The 16,992-nt window shown below is 37.5% G+C and overlaps 1 protein-coding gene across 1 annotated transcript in view; it reads left to right on the plus strand.

Annotated features, from left to right (window-relative positions):
• LOC120526462 (extracellular calcium-sensing receptor-like) overlaps positions 1-16,992 on the plus strand; it is a 47,947-nt gene continuing 30,955 nt past the window's right edge. Inside the window, exons 1-3 of the mRNA XM_039749628.1 lie at positions 1-209; positions 7,660-7,951; positions 13,262-14,089. Coding sequence (XP_039605562.1) covers positions 1-209; positions 7,660-7,951; positions 13,262-14,089 — 1,329 coding nt within the window. The remainder of the gene's footprint in view (positions 210-7,659; positions 7,952-13,261; positions 14,090-16,992) is intronic.

A 16,992-nucleotide genomic window follows, 5' to 3' on the forward strand; every position in this document is an offset into this window, starting at 1 on the left:
ATGAACAAATGTCTGTCTGCTGCCTTTGTGATGTTCAGCTTACTAATGTACAACTCGGCCACACCTGGCTGCCATCTGGGAAAGCTCCAGCCAGAAGGTGTACAGATTGGGGGTGATGTAATTATTGGCGGCACTTTTCTTGTCCATGATAATAAGATTTTCCCAGAAAGAAACTTCACTAATTATCCAGAACCAGCACAATGCCAAAGGTAAGTGGACTAAGCCTACACTAGTCAAAATACATGTGAAATTTGAAAAACTAAACCTTATATTGTATAGTTCCACTTTCATAGTGATACCCATTCAAAGTTGCTTTACATGGTATTGGTATTGTCATACTATTACCATCATTTAAATTTTTTTTTTCAAATGGGTATACCAACAGATTACATGTGTTGCTCAGTTTCATACTTAGTCAAGGAAAAGCGTTGAATTGATCACCCATGTGGGGTTGCCATCAGCAGCTCCAACAGATTCAGTCATTTTTCATTGTTATTAGCTGTGACATTTGATATCTCAACTGGATAAATGAGTTAGAAAATTAAAGGATTAAAGTTTGAAAAATGAATTAGTTTTACAAAATGCAAACATACTCAGTATATACTAAAATAACTTCAGCATCTCATTTTGTAACTATTGTTATGACATATTAATCATTGCAGTATAGTCATTACTGTTCCTGCTATATATTTCCAGGGGACCAGGGTTTTACTCCTGGTCAAGGCACTTTCTGTTTACAGTTTGAACTAGTGTCATTAGCTCCGACAGTTTGCTATTAGTAACATTTTAAGTTTTCTCCACACTGTCTAGTTTTCCCCTAACCCTTCAAAATATGCATATTAGGTTCAATGGAGACTCCAAATTGCACAGGGAGAGCAAAGAAAGTTTAAAACTAACTTATGATAGCAAGAGTCCTAAAGATATCTGTATTAGCAAATGAATGATTAGAAAATAAAAGAATGAATGGATGGATGAATAAACAGCAATGAATAAGATGAGTTCTGCAATATACATTCAGCAATTCAAGTAACGTCCTGTAAAGCCTATCTGGATCTCACAAAAATATTCAAGAAAAGTAAATACAAAATGTAAATAAAATAAGCTGCTACACTAAACTGACAATGCATCATCTATTATTCCTACTGAACAAGGTAAAGAAACAAAGTAAAAGTAAGTAAAAATGTATTTATAGAGCGCCTATTGCAGACAGAAGTCACAAAGTGCTGAACAATAAAACACAGATTAAAAAGAAATATCAAAACATAAACAACACAGAATAGCAAAACATAAAATATAGAATAAAATTAAATATCAAAATAAAAACAAGGCTTCTCAAATGCCTATCTGAACAGATGTGTTTCAAGCTGACACTTAAACAGTTCAATAGATTCTGTTAATCTCGATGACAGTGGAAGACTGTTCAATAACCATGGAGCAATTGCTTGAAATGTGCAATCCTCCCCACTTGTCTTTAATCTGGTTTGAGGAACCAAAATAAGAGCACAGCTCAAGGAGTACTGTTGGAGGTGATTCATAATACACTGGGGGACTTGACCATGCAGAGCTCTGTACGTAAGAACCAGAATTTTGAACTTTTGAAATTTTTTAACTAAATTCCACTGGGATCCAATGTAGAGTGTGAAAAATGAGGGTCTATTTGTGTGAGCTTGTTAAAAGTCTTGCAGCTGCATTTTCGACATTTTGAGGACAAGACAAACCAGCTTGACTTTGGTAAAGAGGGAACTGCAATCCAGAAGAGATGAGATGAAAGCATGGATAAGCATTTCCATCTCAGCCCCGGTAACAGTGGATCCCAGCTTGGATAAATTTATTAAATGGAAAAAATAACGACTGAGACACCTGATATGTGCATCAAATCTCAGAGTTAAATTAACACCTAGATTATATAGGGATGCATGAGAAGAGGTGTAGATGGTGGAAGGTTTTTGAGAAATTACTGGGTGCAGATCTGGAGGTGTAAAGATTAAAACCTCAGTTTTTACTTAATAGGGATACAGTTGATTTGGAGCAACAAGTTTTTCCTTCCATTCAGGTAGGAACAAGTCTTGGACAGAAGACAAGTCTGTCACAGGGTACAACTCCTACGCTCATCCAATGTACATGTTGAATTGTGTTGAATTGTAGGAGACAAATGCTGGATCAAGGAAAACAGGCAAACTTCACAAAATAACATGTTAGGAAATTAACCCAGCAACCGGAAGCAGTAGAGGCAGAGCTAACTTGCTCAAACCAGTTAAATTACAAAATTTATTTTTCTAAAGTATGCATCTCGGAGAATTTTGTATTTTATTTTTGTATTTTATTAACAATAACTTGTACTTAAAATACATATATTGGCTAGACATGTTTAACTGTTTTATGTTTTAACTCTTGTAAATAAGCACACTCTGATCCCTCTGGCTTGCATATTTATGTCCCTTGGTCAAAATGTACAAATCAGTGCTTATTTGTCAGTACGTTGTATATAAACAATCATTAAGTTCAGAAGACTAATGATAGATGGAATACGGCAAAGTCTTTAGTGGGATGACTTGATAATATATTTTACTATAGAAAAAACAGATTTTAAGTATTTTAGAAATATTTCAGATAGTATCTTTTAGCCCTGCGGTGGGCTGGCACCCTGCCCGGGCTTTGTTTCCTGCCTTGCGCCCTGTGTTGGCTGGGATTGGTACGAGCAGACCCCTGTGACCCTGTAGTTAGGATATAGCGGGTTGGATAATGGATGGATGGATGGATGGATGTAGCGGGTTGGATAATGGATGGATGGATGGATGGATGTATCTTTTAATTTACGATCAAGTTGCTCTAACTTTTTTTTTTTTTCAAAAAATAAAGTCAAGAGTCACTGACGTTGAATCTTTCTAAGCAGTAAATGTAAAATATAGACTGTAAATGGTTGGAAACATTAAAAACTACTTTAAAAAAATATCCACTTCAATCTGTATAACATTTATTTGAAGCATTTTTTAAAAAGGAAAATATTTTAGAGCTAAATCAAGTATAAAATTACAAAATGGAAATTAACTTCATTTAAAGCAGGGGTGTCAAACTCAATTTTATTGAGGGACAATCATGACAATATATACTGTAAATAATCCAGGCTGGAATCTGCAGTGGATTTAGAGGTCATGAAGCTCTATGCGTAGACTTCAATTACTTTATCAAAAAGTGCTGTTAAATACCAAAAAACTGATTGTAACAGACTTGAAAAATGACAATGTAACATAACAATGCTACTTTAGATACCAAATGCAATGCCCGGGTTGTGGTTGCAGGCGTTTGTTCCAGCCAAGTTCTTTTTTTAACTGGACTCCTTGCTCAGCGAAGCAAGCTGTTTTTTATGTTTTGGGATCAATGTAGAAATAATAAACTAAATCTGGTAATTATTTTATTAGAATGCACCAAACATTTATGTATATTACATGGGAATCATTCAGTGCTCTTTTTTGACTTAGTTTTTGCAGTTTTCATACTCCATTATTTACTAATGAGCACAAGGCTGACACTGAAGTTGAGTCATGAGGTCGCTGGAAAGGGGTGTGTGGCACTCCCAATATCTATTGAAAAGGACAAAGGTCCCAAGTCTTTAAAATCCTGGTGCTTCCTGTTTTGCTATATGGCTGCAAGACATGGACACTATCCAGTGGCCTGAGACGAAGACTGGACTCCTATGGTACTGTGTCTCTTTGGAGAATCCTTGGGTACTGCTAGTTTGAGTTTGTGTTGAATGAGTGGTTGCTCATAGAGTCCCGAATGAGGCACATTACGTGCGTTGTGACGGGTATCAGTTATGGCACTACAGCCATGTGGCGCAATTCCCTGAGGGTGATGTGGCTTGCAGGATCCTTGTTGTTGAGGACTCAAAGTGGCTGAACCAGGCCAAGGGGACACCCACGTAACACCTGGCTGCGGAAGATAGAGGGTCAATTCTGGATGGTGGGACTGGACCGCGGTCTACCTGGGGGGGTTGCCAACCAGGATCCCAAGCTGTTTCGTCGTGTGGTGGGTGTGGCAGCACACTGTACCAGTGCATGCTCCCCAACCTGACCTGACCTGACCTTAAGTCTGGGGTCTGACTAGGCCAAGCAAGGACATTCACTTTTTTCTCCTTCAGCCACTGTGGGCTCAACTTTGCTGGGTGCTTTGGGTCATTGTCACGATGGAAGGTGAACCTTCTTCCCATTGACAACTTTCTGGCAGAGGGCAACAAGTTTTCATCAAGAATTTAATGGTATTTTGCCCCATCCATTTTCCCTTCTGTCTTGACAAGTGCCCCAGTTCATGCTGCAGAGAAACACCCCCACAAAAGGATGCTACCACCTTTATGCTATACTGTAGGTGTGGCGTTCTCTGGAAGGTAAGCTGTACAGTGGTACCTTGAGATACAAGTGCCCCAACGTACAAGTTTTTTGAGATACGATAAATCACTAAGTTGATTTTTTGCCTTGAGTTACTAGTCAAAATTCGAAATATGAGCCATCAAAGAGCTTGTTGGATCTACAGACGCAGCAACATACGGAGGTTCTGCAGGAAATCGGTATCACGGAGGATGTTATCCCTTAAAGTGAGATAAAGGAAGTGTTTGCAATCTGGGAAAAAGTTTTAAACTTTAAAGAAAAGAAACACCCTGAAAAAGTTACAGCTGATCGAGCAGCCACACTATTTAATGACACTTGCCTAACACTTGACTTTATTGAAAAGAAACACCCTGAAAAATTAATCGAGACCTGATGTGGCCTTTCTTGGGGAGTGACTCTTTTCTTGCAACCCTACCCAACAAGCCACATTTGTAATATTGTTGTCTCATGCACACAATGACCACTCTTTGCCAAAAATTCCAGTAACTGGTTCAAAGTTATCTTCGTTTGCATAAGCACAGTCCTTTACCAGCAATTTTAACTCTGTTACAAAGTGATCAAAAGTCTTGTTTATACCCTGCGTCCTCTCATTAAACTTGTATCTCGCGAATATCGCATTCGTCTTAGGCATGACAAATGCCAGTGGCAGCGTATCTATGAACTTAATTTAAAGTTAAGCTTTACACCTTGCTTTCCTATTCGTTTGCATAAGCACAGTCCTTCACCAGCAATTATTTAATGTTAGCTCAGACCAGGCACTTAAAAGTTTCTCTCGCACTTTTGCTGAGTTTGTTTGTGCCAAACACTATTCTATCCCTGACCATCTCATCTTCGTTTGCATAAGCACAGTCCTTCACCAGCAATTTTAACTCCGTTACAAAGTGATCAAAAGTCTCATTTATACCTCGTGTCTTCTCATTAAACTTGTATCTCACGAATATCATATTCGTCTTAGGCATGACAAACACCAGCGGCAGTGTGTCTATAAACTTAATTTAAACTTAAGGTTTACACCGTGCTTTGTTTCCGCAGTAGCTGCACTTATGGATATGGTTGTATGCGTCACTCGCTTCATATTCTTTTGCTGCCTTCTCAATTGTGTAATGCGTTTTTTGTTCAGCACTCTTTGGAGCTCTTGCTTGCTCTCTGCGTACTGCGTTCACAGTCAGTTCACGTGAGCCGCTCGGAGTACATGCATCGAAGGTTCTCAGGTGTGCTTGTGCTATCTCATGCAATCTTGTGATATTCACAGCTTTATTTAATGTTAGCTAAGACCCGGCACTTAAAAGTTTCTCTCGCACTTTCACTGAGTTTGTGCCAAACGCTAGTCTATCCCTGACCATCTCATCTTCGTTTGCATAAGCACAGTCCTTCACCCGCGAATATTTAGCGGCAGCGTGTCTATTGGATTTCTGCTGACAGACGGCCTTATATGGGCAGGCATTCAATTACGTGGGACGCATGATGGGACGCAACTCCGCCTCACACGGCGACCGAGCTGCAGGCTATGGCCGTATATATGTATGTAAGTAGGTTCCATTTATGACCGTTACGCGTAGAATTTTGAAATGAAACCTGCTTAACTTTTGTTGAGTAACTTGTAAGGAATGAGCCTGCCAAACTTCAGCCTTCTACCTTCACGGGAAGTTGGAGAATTAGTGATGAGTCAGTGAGGGCTTTGCCTTTTATTAGTATAGATATAGATATATACATATATAATTATTATAAATGCATATATATATATACATACACATATTGATCTGAAATGGAAAAACAGTGCCAATAAAAAGTATTTACTCCATTGGATGTTCTCACATTATATTTTTATAACCCATTGAATTCTAGTAACTCTTTCAATCTGCTTTTTGACATTGATCCACAGAAAAAAGACTTTTAATGTGAAACTAGGAGTCAAGCAAAGTGACATGTTTTACTGGCAAACTGAACAGATTACAATATGCAACCTTTTTGAGGCTACGCGGGCTCCTTCTTCAGGAAACTTGTAAATTACAACCTATTAAAAAGAAGTTGCTACTTTGAAAGCTCAGCCAATGATGAACAAAAATCCAAAGAATTAAGAGGGGTTCCCAAACTTTTTTGTATGACTGTACATACACATATACGTAAGGGACACTTTTATGTAACACTCCTTGTTTTACAATTTATCAACAGATACAAGAAAGAAAGTAGACAGAAATTGTAAATGATACGAGAAACCTTTATCTGTCAGTAGGTGATGAAAGCAAGTGGCGAAAAAGGAAAAAAATGTGATTTGTTAAGATTTTTTAAAAGAAAAAAATGGACAGTTCTAAAGTGACAGATACAATCTGAACTCATTGGTTAATATTTTTTGTCCAATGCTTTTCAATGCTGTTACCTTCCTATCTAGTCAGACATTCTTCAAACATTTTCCAGAAACAAGTTAAGTGGAGGCAGCTTCAAGAATGTATAGAACTCTCATCTATTCAGCTTCACATTCTGTTTACAGTATATCATTTTATGAGACAGCTTGAAACACTGTGCGTGAGTCCTCTAGGCTGCTACACTAATGTGTTTCTGTTAACACTTCTATTCTGTATGAAAACAACGCAACTTTAAGAGATGTTAAACTACTGAAAAAAGTCAATTAAAGTAGACTCTCCTTCCCTTCCTTAGTACTATAATGCTCTTCTTTTACCATGTAGATAGTGCCCAGAGTACAAAGAACATTTTATTTGGAACTTGTACCCATGCATAATGAAATTCTGTTGCATTTTATGGCAGCAGAACAATTCTCCATGTAGTTCTTTTAATCAGTTGTTTTTAGTGTAGAAAAGAGAATTCATATGTATATTGTTAAATTTTTTTATAATTTAATTTGCTTTTATTAACCAGTTTACCTATGCATACATTTCTTCAAAGTGGAGGTATATATTATTCAAGAAAATGTAAATTAAAATTTAACAGAGAAAATAATTTAAGTTTGGAAAAAAATGAAGGGCACACATTAATTCTTTGTAAACATTAATTGCTTCTTTCCTTAAGAAGTGATTAATGACATGACATAATATGAGTTACTCACTGCTATCATGGCCCCAGGCTCTGATTTTTGACCCCTAGTTGTCAAAGATAGTTTGTTATGAGCTTACTAGGTGCCATGAGGCTAGTGGATTAATTTTTAACAACTCAAAAGGCATGGGACGCAAAAAGAGGACCAAGAAAATTATAAACAATTTAGTAATGAAAAAAAAAACATTTTAAATTGATTATTTTGTGATGACTCACTCTTCATATTTAGTTTCAGCTTTAGAACATATCGTTGGCTGCATTCCATGGTCTACGCCATCAATGAGATCAACGGCAATCCCAACCTGCTCCCCAATGTGACCTTGGGCTACAGTCTCTATGACTCCTGTGATGTCATCCCCCGGGGCATTGAAGGTGTTATGTGGCTGGTCTCTGGCCAGGATGAAGTGGTTCCAAACTACCGCTGTAATACTAAAGCCCCCTTGGCAGCAGTCATTGGAGATGGAGCGTCATCTGTTTCAATCCCCATGGCCATTCTGCTTGGAATATACCGCTATCCTCAGGTACTAATGATTATATTCAAGTTGTGATTATCACCAAATATATATTTTTTATAATGTCTCATGTTATTACAGCCATTAGAAAGTCATATGTTAGTCTTGAGGTGCAACAGTGGTTTCTGCTAACTCAGAGAACCAATAGTCTTGGTTTATTCCCTTATCCTGTCACCTTGGAATGTAGAATTTGCAAACTCTGCTTGTATCAATGTCAACTTTCTCAGGGTTTTCAGGTGGTCTCCAGCACCTCAAAGATGTGTAGGTTAGGTTGATGGTCAGTGGCACTATTAGCCTATTTGAATGAATGTGGATGTGTGCAAATGTACAGATTTTTACAGTGTTTTGCCCAGTTCAGGAATATCAGATTAAAACCTATGTCACATTACATGATTTCCAGTTGGAGGGTATGTCAATCTTGATAAATGCAGTTGCTAATCTCATTTCAAATGACATGTCTGTATGAAAACTTTCTACCACGGTTTCACATTTCCAAATTATTATGAGTTTTCCCCTTTTCTGAGAGCTACATGTACATGCTGCATAAAACAGGGCTGGGCGATTTTTTTATTATTAATTCATTTACTATTCATTAATATTTTAAAGTGACAGTCATAAGTAAAAAAAAAAGATATTTTTTACAAAATGGTACAGTTACAAAGTTTAACAAACACCTTAGTTCAATCAGCTTTTCACTTGTGTACCTTGTGTACAGTCAAAACACACTTCAATAATTTGGCCAAAAATCTCCACATGGCAAGGGTGGCTCAAAAGCTGAGTTCTGACAACAGGAATGCAAATAGGGCTGCTCAAATAACTGTGGCGGGAGGTTGGGCAAAGAGAAGCTCCTCCAGCCCACTTGCAATGAAAATCAACAGCCAAAATCCATGGGGTGGAGACTGGGAATAAAAAAAGGGGAGCCAAAGGAAATTAGGTGCACTTTTCAGTTTAGATTGTGATCGTTCTATAATGGGGGCGATATCTGGGACAGTAAATTTGTCTGCTGTGCTGGACCTGAACAGAGTAGCAATATTTGATGTTTCTGCAGACTGCAATGACTTTAAAACATGAGGCTGAAAGTGCAAGTCACTTAAAAAAAAAAAAGAGAATAAGGACAAAACTAAAGACATCTCATATGGCCATAACAAAGGGAGGGTTTTAAATGGCTACTGATTGTGTTATTGTTTCTTTGAGTGTTTATGTTGGTAGAAATAAACCTACACAGTGAAACGTAAATGCAAAAAGCATTTCAATATTTATACAAATAATATGATAAGCAGTGCTTCTCTTATGTGCTTGTCCTAGAAGTAGACTATAACGTTAAGTCAGTTGTCTGCAATCTTTTAATATGAAACACTGGATGCTGAAAGATTGCAAAAAGATGATAGCAATTAAAAGCAGCAGCAGGTCCAGTTTATTTTAGCAGTGAAAACAGAATGGAACCAGTGTAAGAAAGCATGAGACGAAGATAAAGCTTATCCCCAAATGTCATTGGAGCTCTCTATCACAGCTTCTTATCCTGTAATGGTGGCTAGGCTATGGTGGTGTAGAAGAACAAGCAGACTGTCTGTAACAGATGGTCAGAGGGCTATCAGAGCGCACTTGGATTAAGTGACTCCTCTACAGGCAGGTAACTCTTGAGACCTGTAGTTATTACAGAAGAGGAAAGAAGCTGGCTGTCGTGCTGTGAAAGCTAAATGGTTTGTTTGAAGAAAAAATAAAAATATAAATATAAGTCACCTGTGGTGTAGAAAAGGGTGTGTTTTAGGTACAGAAAAGAGTAGTGAGGGCTGCACAAAAAAAACGTGAATCGTCCATTTAAAAAAAAAAAAAAAATCAAGGTTTTATTTTCTTTTGCCATACTGCCCATCTCTAGTCAGATGAAGCCATTTCCTGTGTGAAGGGTTTATAGGTAAGATAAGTTCAGCAGAAATTTCTGGTCCTTTTATTTTTTTTTTTTGCATTCTGTTGTGATGGGGATTGAAACATGACACAGACAGCTGAGTCTGTCTACTGTTTGTGGAGTCTAAAACCCCAATGTACCTGCATTACACATTGTATTTCCAGTAAAGTGCTCATTGGTTGTCAGCTCTCATGCAAACAGAGCCAGCCCCTACACAGACTGGTTGGACTAAGTCACCGTGTGTCACACTGCATGACTGCAGTCATGGGAACGAGCTGTGACTGCCCCCGATTCAATAAGATTGTGTAAATGAAATCGACAAATGAAAATCACAAAATTAGTGTAATGTGTGATAACCTTAAGTTAAGTCAGCTGCTCATTAGCTTACACTTAGTACAAGTTAAGCACTACAAGGCAAAACTCAGACGTCAATTGTTTAGCAGTGCTGTGCAATATGACTTCCAATAATTTGGCCTTATTTGGAATTGATTCTAAAAGACTTATGGATTTGTATCTTAAATTTAGATTAAACTGAAAAAGAGACACGCTGGGTAGCGCTGCAGTCTCTTACTCTCTTAACCTTGGTTTCCAAAGTCCAGCATGGTCACCACTATGTACATTTAAACACATATTCCTAGGATGTGTCAGTTATTTATTTTTTTTAAAATTCCCATTTGGTATGTTTTGATGTCAATGTCAGACTTTCCCATTTTCTATTGGAATTGAGCGAGCATTTGTTTATGTTATATTGGGGATATTTTAGTGTCTTTGTTATTCTTGTTTCAAAGATTTTCATCATCATTTTAATTCTCATTTTTAAGTTGACATAACTGGTTTCAGTATAATGTTCAGCATCATGCACCTCCAGGTTTTGCAAGTGTATGGCTACATCCTAAAACTCTTTCTTGATTTTCAGTCTAGTATTTATTTTAGGTTACAATATTTTTATAGATTTGGACAATGTCCTTTAGTTTATGTCTTGACTCAGTTCAGGAAGATTTTTCTTGACTCTTGGCCTCCCAGTTTTGACTTGGCTATTACTAAATCCTGTCTCATAATTCTACTCTCATTTCAGACTGCTGTTATTTAGTGCAGTCAATACACTTTCTGTGCACAAAATTACCATTACTTGCTACAAGCCAATACTTTTGCAGGACACATTTAAAGGTTGTTTCATATTGGCTAGACAATTCCTCAAAGCGTAATGTAAATGGTCAATAACCTGAGTTTACTTAAAGATTTGTATGAAGTCAATATATACGATTCGGGTTAAATTAGGTCATAAAAGAAGAACCTTAAGGAAAACTCCTAATCAAAAACAAGTTTCTACTCAGAAACAAAGAGTAAAAGAAGATGTACAAACTACACTGCTCAAAATAAAAAAAAAATGGGAACACTTAATCATCCCAGTCTAACACCAAATCAATTAAGCTTTAGGGATATTAGCCTGTTCAGTTAGGAAACACAAGGGACTGTGAATCAACTTCACCTGTTTTGGTGCATAGACAAGCCCCAAAAAGGGAACGGTTTCACAGTTGGTAGCCACAGACAATTGCTCTCTCCTTATCCTTTCCGATTGACTCTTCTCTAGTTTTGTATTTTTTGCTAGTTCCCTTGTCACTACTGTTAGTATGAGGTGGTACCTGCAGCCGTGTCTGGTTGCACAGGTAGTCTAGCTCCTCCATGATGACACATCCATATATACCATTGCAAGTAGGTTCCAGCACAGTTTCAAGAGCATGGAGGAGATACCAAGTTATACCAGCAGACATGCCGTTACACAAGGAGAGTGGACAGGGCCATAAAAGGGAATCAATCCATCAAAAGGACCAGTATTTGCTTCTCTGTGCAAGGAGGAACCAAAAGAGCACTGGTATACAATATGACCTCCAGCTGGCTACTGGTATGTATGTTTCTGACCAAACTGTCAGAACAGACTCCATGAGGGTGGCATGAGGGTCCAATGTCCTCTAGTGGGACCTGTACTCACAGCTCACACAGGTTCACACTGAGCACATGTGACTGATGTGAAAGAATCTGGAGACACCATTGTGAACATATGCAGTCTGCAACATCATCCAGCATGACCAGTCTGGCAGTGGGTCAGTGATGGCCTGGGGTGGCATAGCCTTGGAGGGTCGCAGAAACCTCCATGTTTGGCAATGGTACCCTTATTGCTGTTAGGTACTGAGATAAAAACAGCCATTGTCAGCCCTTACATTGGTGCAGTGGGCTGTGGGTTCCTCCTGTTGCAGTACACTGCCCAGCCTCATGTGGCCAGAGTGTGTAGGGAGCTCCTGGATGATGAAGGCATTGATACCAGTGACTGGCCTGCACATTCCCCACACCTGAATATAACTGAGAACCTCTGAGACATTATGTATCAGTGCATTCAACGCCCCCAAGTAGTGCCATAGACTGTCTAGGAGAGCTCACTGATGCCCTGATCCAGGTCTGGAAGGAGATCCCCCACAAGACACCATCCACAGTCTCATCAGGAGCATGCCCAGACATTTTCAGTAGCACATACAGGCATGTGGGGGTCATACACACTAGTGAGTCACATTTTAAGTTGCCATGATGAAATTCAGTCAAATTGGATCTGCCTGTGATTTCAATTTTTGGCTTGATATTGAATCCAGCCCTTAAATTTTAGTTTCCATTGACTGTTGTTACATCAGTTTGTTCTCAACAAATTACACACTATTACACAGTAAAGATTTTCCACTTAAAAATTACGTTCATCGAGATCCAAGGTGTGATTTAAATATTACCTTAAATTTTTTCAGCAGTGAAGAAAGACAGAATGCTATTGGTCAATCCCATTAATTTCCTATTTATGATTTGTGTGGATTACTACAGAAGAACCTAATAATACTTTAGACAAAATACATCAATTTTGCATGTTTTGTGTATATAGCTAGACAAATGCCATATAGATTATGTTACACGAGTAATGTGAGATTTTCTTTTTCTTTTTCCATGGACGTTTTTCACATTATTGCATAATAAACGACTTTACACTACACTGCAAACACATCTTTGTATCTTACTCAATAGGAAGAATCCTAATTCATCTATCATAATGCATTGAGAAAATAATCTGGCAGGCATTTATTCATTTTTCCTCAATTAACTAAGCATAAGCAAATGTTTCTAATGTTTGGGCACTTTAAAATGTTTTAATGTTTTAATTGTTAGTACTCTTGTTTCATTCTTTTACTGCTCATGTAATCTGAATGCTACAGGTAGGGTAGGCAATATCTGGTTGATTTTTGATAAAATGAAGTACTGTATAACTTATTGATATAAAATGTACTTACTGCAATCTTAAAAATCAAAAAAACATGCTCACCACAAACAACAAGATGGATTGCAATCATAATAAATAGTTTTCCCTTTTTCTTTTTTTGCAGATTAGCTACTTTGCAACAGCTCCAGCTCTGAGCAACAAGCATGAATTCCCATCTTTTTTCCGCACTATTCCAACTGATATGGTCCAAGGTATAGGGTTGGCACAACTGGTTAATTACTTTGGGTGGTCATGGGTGGGTATACTGACCGATGATGATGACTATGGACAAGGCATTGCTACAGTTTTTATGAAGGAAGCACAGGCTTCTGGAATCTGTGTTGAATTCTTGGAGCGAGTGCCAATACTCTACTCTGAAGAGCGAACACGCCACATAGTAGAAGTCATCAAGGCATCTACTGTCAATGCTATTGCAGTCTTCTCTTGGGAGGCCTACCTTTATCCTGTCATTAAAGAGATTGATAGGCAGAATATTACTGGGAAAATCTGGATTGGAAGCGAGTCCTGGTCTTCTTCTCCAGTGTTATCCAAGAATCAGATTTTCAAGATGCTGACTGGAAGTATAGGATTTGCAATTCACAGAGGGGATATCCCTGGGTTCAAAGAGTATCTGCTTAGTATACACCCATTCAAATCTGCTAATGATATCTATGTTAAGCTTTTCTGGGAAGAGGCTTTTAATTGCAAGTGGACCACCTCTATTGGAGGTCCTGAAGCAGAAAATGGACAAAAACTGTGCAATGGAAAGGAAGAGCTAGCCAAACTGGATAACATTTTTTTGGATGTGACTAATTTGCGGATGACCTACAATACCTACAATGCCATTTATGCTGTGGCGCATGCACTGCATGATCTGAACTCCTGCATACCTGGGAAAGGTCCCTTTAAAGAGCAGACATGTGCAAATATTGCAGATTTTGAACCATGGCAGGTAACTTGATTAGTTAAGCTTTATTGGACTGATATTGCAGTAGTTAAAATTGGTCAATTTACTCATTCATTTGTTTTCCAAATTCACTGTTTTCAGTTTAGGTTACTGGATCTTTACCTAGGTCTCTTGAATAGCCAGGTAACAGTACTAACCACTGCACCACCATGTCACTTCATTTTGATACATACTTTCCTAAAATTCATACATTTCATCACAATTGTACTATATAATTAATATATTGTATAATTTATTATTAATTATTTAATTATCTTTACTGTGAAACAAATAAATGTAACTAAGCATTACCCATTAGCTCATGAAGTTTTTCTAAGCACTCTAGTTCAAGCACTGTATCACATGCATATTATAAAAAGGCAAGGATTCACTCCAACCACAAACCATAACAAATACAAAATCCAGCTATCTAAGAGACATCACTCAAGTTTACATATGACACGTTCCAGTGGTTTTAACCTACCATTAGTTTCATTCCCCCTGGCTCTCAAACAGCAGAACAAGCAATGGTTTTCTTAGGGAGCATTTATCTATTTCTACTCACTCTATAGCTCGTCCCTCTCACTCTGCTTGTTTACTAAAGATTCAGCTTAGAGTAGAGAAGGAGGAAGGAGTTTGAATGCAAAATAAAATCAAGCAAAATACATCTTTACAGGTGAGTATTAGCTGCTTAAATTACAGTCATTGTTTGTTAATCCAGGAAAAACTATTCATAAAAAGAACAACACTAGTTTAATTTCCAAAGAAACACCTTGTTCCATGAAGTAGTTATTACAAGAAGCAAGCTCAATGTTTTGGTAACTTGTATGGTTTTAAGTCTTAACATTAATGTGAGATTCGTGCACAGAGCGCCACACGAAATTGAATGTCATTCATACAGGTCATTAATACAGGTGGCCGCACCTTTGGTCTTTCCCATTAGTGTACTTAAATACCCTTCTTATATCTATAAACCATACATTTCTTTTAATGGCAAATAATTGTGAGTATTATTAGTCAACAGAATAGGAATGTTATTAACTTGAGAAAATTAAATTCTTTCATTTTGCATACCATCTTCATAGGCTTATAAGGGTCCTTATTTTCACATGATTATCAAAAGATGGGCTTGCCAGGGATGTGATTTAATTACAATTAATTTTTCTGCCCACCAAGTTACCACTACCTACATCTTTTTTGAATTTCCATAACACATCAGGTCATAAGTTTTTGATTAAGACCAGGATCAAGGTTCCTTAGTTTTCAAGTAAACATGTGCCAAACATACAGACAATAGTATGGTCTAAAAATAAAAATGCTACTAAAGGACAGATATAAACAACAGTCAAGTTCCGGCTCATTGTTTACAAACATAAAAATCAATATTTGATTCTGAACACGTCTCTATCGTGTCGTAAATAGATGAGCTTGTGGGGACTGTACTTTAATTACACAAAGTTGCCACTACCTAAAATTGTACAAAAAAGGTGTCATTTTGCTTGGACTTTTCACTACATTCATAATGGCTAACATGGTACAACACCCTAGGTACTAAAGATTACTTGTAATTTTGTTATGTAATCTGTGCCCTAACTAAAGTGTAGAGGTTAACAGTTTAAACTGTTACACCACCAGAGTAGATCTGGATATGGTGAACTTTCTTTCCCAACTCCTGAAGTCCACCATAGGCCCTTTTGTCCTAAATGTCTCACCTCAGCGGAGTACACTTTTATCAATATAAATGATCTAAATTACTGTGTTGTAATCAACAAGTCACATTAGCATTTTCAATACAAGCTGTAACTCCACATAGTGGCAGAGCACCTAACAGAACTAGAAAGCGATTCAAACCCATGTAATGTGGTTTCATTTAAATGTTTTTAATTTTTAATTTTCAAACAATTGCATAAAAAACACTGGCAGAACATAGTGAAAGGACCATTGAAAAAATAAGGCACAAACTACTTGGGTATTTATGTTAAACTCACAAGTATTTTTATTAATGAACTGTATCCTATATGCATTGCCTGTGCTTCAGGTTTCACTTCTGTAAATCAACTCAACTGTCTTTCATAAATGCAGTGTAAAAAGGAAAACTCGGGATTAGACCCTGGGCTTTTTAAAAAGCATGCAAAGTTAGAAAGGTGCTAAAATAGTGTAATTCTCACAAGTGTTCAAGACCAAAGTCCTATAAAATGTGTTCAAGAGCAATGTTGCAGAGAGAGTGTTATTTACTGTTAATAGGATACAGCAACAGTGAACATGGGTATATCTCACTAAACTTTCTGGGCATTTAAAAGCTACAGACATACAGTACATGCCACAACATTTTAGTCATTCATTTCCATCAGTAATAGAACTATATTTGTTACCTTAAGATATACAGATATGGTGTTATAAAAAACAGTATTTCAGTACCAAGTTGGTATCAAATGCCGAAAATGTAATGGTACTCTAGCTTTTATTACAGTATGGGCTGAACCAAGGAAATGTCAGTATCGTACTGCTGAGTGACTGCAAGAGGACAGATTACTGCAGAAGGCACAATAATATATGATAAAAGTGTGAGTAAAAACTACCCATGAAAATGGCTCACAGTACTACAGCACTGCATTAACCTCCTTAATATCGCATTTTATTCCAAAAAGACATGTAAAAAGCACTGCATTTTTTTGGCACGAAAAATTACATTTTTATTAAATTTTAGAAGTATAATAATGATATAACTAATAACAGTAATGATGACTAAAAATAATTATATCCATCCATCCATTATCCAACCTGTTATATCCTAACTACAGGGTCACGGGGGTCTGCTGGAGCCAATCCCAGCCAACACAGGGCGCAAGGCAGGAAACAAACCCCGGGCAGGGCGCCAGCCCACCGCAGGGCAAAAAATAATTATATGA

Source organism: Polypterus senegalus, chromosome 3 (assembly GCF_016835505.1).
Source record: "Polypterus senegalus isolate Bchr_013 chromosome 3, ASM1683550v1, whole genome shotgun sequence".
Taxonomy (NCBI): Eukaryota; Metazoa; Chordata; class Cladistia; order Polypteriformes; family Polypteridae; genus Polypterus; species Polypterus senegalus.